This window comes from Penaeus vannamei, chromosome 37 (assembly GCF_042767895.1).
Source record: "Penaeus vannamei isolate JL-2024 chromosome 37, ASM4276789v1, whole genome shotgun sequence".
Classification (NCBI taxonomy): Eukaryota; Metazoa; Arthropoda; class Malacostraca; order Decapoda; family Penaeidae; genus Penaeus; species Penaeus vannamei.
This window is the reverse complement of record NC_091585.1, coordinates 11172921-11177920: the sequence shown is the minus strand read 5'-3', so window position 1 is coordinate 11177920 and position 5000 is coordinate 11172921. Positions and strand designations below refer to the sequence as shown.

General features: G+C 37.1%; 1 protein-coding gene across 1 annotated transcript in view; it reads left to right on the top strand.

Moving 5' to 3' along the window:
- Rassf (Ras association family member) overlaps positions 1-5000 on the top strand; it is a 13778-nt gene that overhangs the window by 401 nt on the left and 8377 nt on the right. Inside the window, exons 2-6 of the mRNA XM_027373982.2 lie at positions 2322-2416; positions 2586-2719; positions 3084-3159; positions 4143-4298; positions 4542-5000. The exon at positions 4542-5000 is cut by the window's right edge and continues 126 nt beyond it. Of these exons, the coding sequence (XP_027229783.2) occupies positions 2322-2416; positions 2586-2719; positions 3084-3159; positions 4143-4298; positions 4542-5000 (920 nt within the window). The remainder of the gene's footprint in view (positions 1-2321; positions 2417-2585; positions 2720-3083; positions 3160-4142; positions 4299-4541) is intronic.

Here is a 5000-nt window from a genome sequence, read left to right as displayed (position 1 = left end):
AAATACAAGTCTTGTCAATGTAAAATTCTCTTGGGTTTTCTGAATAATGATTATGTCATCCACCTTTTCAGGACAGTAGCATTGTCATGTCCACTGTAATTTTAGGGTGTTAATAAAGTTAAGGGAGTATTACATTCAGAGAAAGTGACTGAAGTTCATGGCCTGTTACCCTCCTATGTATGATAACCCTTATATGGCATGAACTTCAGTGTCCCATTTTCTAATAGTGTCAGCCTGCTTGATGTTAGGTTGGTGATGGGTTAACCTTCCAACTGTATCCTGGAGTGCTGGTTTGGAGAGGTTATTGGTCAAAGGAGACGGATTTGTGTAATTATGAGGTTTTTCTCCTCCCTTTGGGATATTAGGTCTCCCTTCATGCTGCAACACGACATGGATTGAAAATTACCTTTATGTCTAGTTCTTGGGTATTTGTAGTCAAAGGGTTAATAGTTGACCCATCTTTGCATAGTGTGAATGATGATCATTGAGACTTAGTCTTAGAGATATAAAGAAAAAGATAAAGGTATTATAGGTAAACATAATCCATACAAAATTTCTGATTTAGAATTATTGATAATCTTAGTATATGAAACACTATTAGAGACAATAAGAAAATCAATGACAGTTATTGTATGCTTATTTGTAGAGAAGCCATGCCCCTCTTCCATAACTAGCATCTTAATTAGTCTATATACAGAGTTCATGATGCTATTCATTGATTCATATAGATTATGTACATAGATAGAATCAGTCCAGTTTTTTCATATAATGTTCAGAATTGTGAACATAAAGAACTGAATAATTCTCAGGCTTTAGCACTTGAAAGAAAGTAGAGATGATATGTTTACAGAGTTTGGAATAGCTTTATAACATATGGTAGATCATGTGCATAGTAAATTGAATGCAGATTTATGGTACGTCATATTGTGGTGCATTATTTTTCATTGCAACAGATTATAAGTTTATATTTAAAGATATTTCTTCCCAGTTGATTATTATTTAGCTTCAGAACTGAAGTATGCTGTATTCAGTTTGTTTGAAATAGATTGTGAACAATATTTACTACAAATAGATCAGAGTAATTAGTCTGTAGGGAATGTTATGATCATTTTAAAGCAAGACCTGGTATGTGGTCATGCACTGACAGTGACATGAATGCTTTGTGTACAACAATAGAAAGTTCTAGCTAAGTAAAGTAGACTTTTCTGTATCCTATTAAACATATGAAATATCTATAATATTGAGGTATTTGTGGTAGTTCACATTTGAATTAATTATTTATTGAGACATCTTATTAGTGTTTTACTAAAATAACTGACTGTAAGGTCATATCAATAATAGTTCGTGAAGCAGAAGTTGGTTTATAAGACTCTGATTTGGTAGCCACACTGACAATGAAACTATTGCCATTTGTAAGATGTACCTCAGTTTTTTATTAGATTCCAAGACATCATGAGTTTTTCATCACATTTAGTGAAAGCGCCATGTGTCTGCGGTACTCACCAGGTGTTATGGTAGGTATGATGTTCAGGTATTGTGTGACTAATGCCTGCAATACCCTGCAACCCAGGCATGAGGTAGTAGCAGATGCAACCCATGATAATAAATACATTATGATTTACTTTTTGAAGTTGGTGTGTTGTGATCCCCTTTAACCTATCTAGAAAAACAGTAAAAGGTAAATAAGCTTTGAGAAAGGTAGAAAAACATACTGTTAAACATTTTTTCACTCAGAATAGTCATAAATTTCCTGTACATCTTGTCTAGTGTTTTGTTTCCCTTTTAATTAACAATAAGACCTAAAAAGATGCAGACTTTTTAAAATTGGGCTGATGGAATAAATATTATCATAAAATCTAACATGACATTGCATAGAAGTAATACCCAAATTTTCAGAAACATAAATTTTTTTGAGAAACCATATAATTTATTTCTCATTGAATAAATCACTGCAAGTACACACAGGAAATGGCTGTGTCCCATGGCTGCAGTGTGGTGGTAATGTTAATGATAATGAAAATTAAAAGAAAAAGTAATCATGTGATTCACTATATATTTATATTGATTCAATAGTCTGTTTGTCAAGAGGAAAGGTAGCAATAGGTTTGGTAAATGCAATTTTTAAAAAGGTTTAAGGATAGGGCTGTCTTTACATTTTATTGCAAGTTCACATATTTAAAAGAGGGAGCTTTACTGGCAAAATGTTGTATAATTTTTTGTTATCTATTTGAATTTAGGAGAGAGTAGATATGTAAACTTACTGTACATGTGATTTCCATGTAAATCTTGAATCCTTACATTAATGCTTTATTTGATTTTAGCGGAGCGAAAACAATCGTTAGGGTTTGACTGGCATCCCAAGTGTCTTCGGTGTGAGGAATGTGGCAAGAGACTAAATCCTGGCCAGCATGCAGAGGTTGGTATTCAGGAATTTTGAAACTATATTATTTTTTAGATTATTTTATGGAGGGTTATTTTTGCTGTGATAAATTGCTATTGCTTTTATTTGGTATCCTACAATGGATTTCAACAGAATTATGTTTCTTGATTTGTAAGTAGTTTTAATGTCTGATTTCCCTCTTCAGCACAAAGGTGTTCCATACTGCCACCACCCTTGCTATGGAGCCCTCTTTGGCCCTCAGCTCTTTGGCCATGGGACACGCAATGAGTGCCACACCTCCTTTGGGAAAGTGGAGAATAGAGATGGACAAGTTAAAAGGTGAGTTGTAGAGAGAAAAATGTACTGTTAAACTTTTATCAGTATTGAGGAGTATTATAAAGAGAGCAAACTTGGGAAAGTAATACTGAAGAAAATTTTACTGTTGATCTTGTTTTCTGTATTTTGAAAAGTATATTAAATAGTTCAAACTTAGGATACCCTACATTGTGCTTTTGATATTACACTGTATTCTAAAGACCATTGCATGTATGCATGCATGCATATTTCAAATTGAGCTCTTGATTGTTTTTGCCTTAAAAAAACAAACACATGTTGAATATCAAAAAAGTAATTTAAATGATGACAAATCCATTGAGGAACTGAGAAGACAAAGCAGATTGGAGATGAATGTTACTTCTTGCAGGTCACACTTGGAGGCTAAGCTGAAGGCATATAACCAGTATTATGAGGGGAAACCAGGGGAGCTGAAGAGCAGGGAGGTAAGTGTGCTCAAGAGGCAGATTTTTTTTGTGTGTGTGTGTGTGTGTGTGTGTGTGTGTGTGTGTGTGTGTGTGTGTGTGTGTGTGTGTGTGTGTGTGTGTGTGTGTGTGTGTGTGTGTGTGTGTGACTGAGACAGACTGAGACTGAGACTGAGACTGAGACTGAGACTGAGACTGAGACTGAGACTGAGACTGAGACTGAGACTGAGACTGAGACTGAGACTGAGACTGAGACTGAGACTGAGACTGAGACTGAGACTGAGACTGAGACTGAGACTGAGACTGAGACTGAGACTGAGACTGAGACTGAGACTGAGACTGAGACTGAGACTGAGACTGAGACTGAGACTGAGACTGAGACTGAGACTGAGACTGAGACTGAGACTGAGACTGAGACTGAGACTGAGACTGAGACTGAGACTGAGACTGAGACTGAGACTGAGACTGAGACTGAGACTGAGACTGAGACTGAGACTGAGACTGAGACTGAGACTGAGACTGTGATAGAGATTTGTGTGTGCATGAGCAGGTGTATGTTCCATTTCATATCTGTTTTTTCTTTAAAATGGTATGTACTGTTTATTTTCCTTTTTATATACACTGCATACTTGTTTATTGCATATATTATGTACACAAATATTATTTCCCAGCATTAAGTTTGCTCTTGTTTATTATCTCTAGTGCTTGCATTTAGAGAAGTATTATGGTACTTTGATGCATAGCCTATTCCTTCTTTGTATAGAGATATCCAGTTTCTATTGTGGCACTATTTCATATATAGGATTATATCCACTGAAGGAACACCTAACTACCTCCCCCCATCAAATTTTTTTTTGCTCTACTGTGTTATATAATTGTAATTTTTGCAAGCTTCATAGTTTGAATAAGCACATGTCTCCAAATCATAAACACAAGGCAGTGGATGGAATGAATGCAGCTACAGCTTGTATCCATTTACAACAAAGCCTTCATTCTCCTTAAAGGCAAATGGCCGTGTCATTTTGGAGGGTGTACTGAAGATCTACTGGGGTGTACGCAATGTCATTCACCTGAAGGAGGAGGATGATCAGCGCACCATTGCCGTAAGGAGGCGTTCGGGTGTGAACTCTGAGGCATTCTATCCTGACAGTGATGATGAGGTATGGAACTGCTTATTATTTCTATAGAGTCTCATAAGTTTGTGATTGCAAGAGCTTCAGGGCTGTTTGCCTCACTGAGTATGTATGATAGTAATGATATGTTCCAGAGTTCAGTATCTTTTCATTCTTTTTAGTATTTTAGTATGACATTAGACAGGAAAAACAGAGAAAGTTCATTTAATAGCAAGTAAATATTCAGTGATCTTCCCTGAATGTGTTTTCTCACCAGTTCTTTTTCTTTAGGACTCATTTTTGTGGCGTGATGACTCACCCAACGGCTGGCGAACACCACAGTCTCCAGGGACGCCAGTCATCTCAAAAGGTACCACCTTTGCGAGGTCCAATTCAGACCGTTCTTCCTCTGGAATGGACAACAGTGGCTCTTCCTCACCAGTGATCTTGAACACTTGTTCTCCTGAGGATGAGGGTGTGGGTAGTTTGAAGGGAACAGGCCAAGCAGATGGACAGGACAGTGCATTAGGTAGTGCTGTGGTGAGTGAGAATAATGCAAAAGATCCAGAGGGAAAGTCTGGTAAAAGTCCAAGCAGTGAGGATTTGAAAGGTGCCAAAAATTCCCAAGTGCCATCAACACCTGTAGGTAAGGAAGCTGTTTCAGAGCCAGAGAGTAGTATGGAAGTGCCATCCCCACGAAATGGACTGACTCCAAACAAGGAGACAAGTGATTCTCCAGTGCCAGAGGGA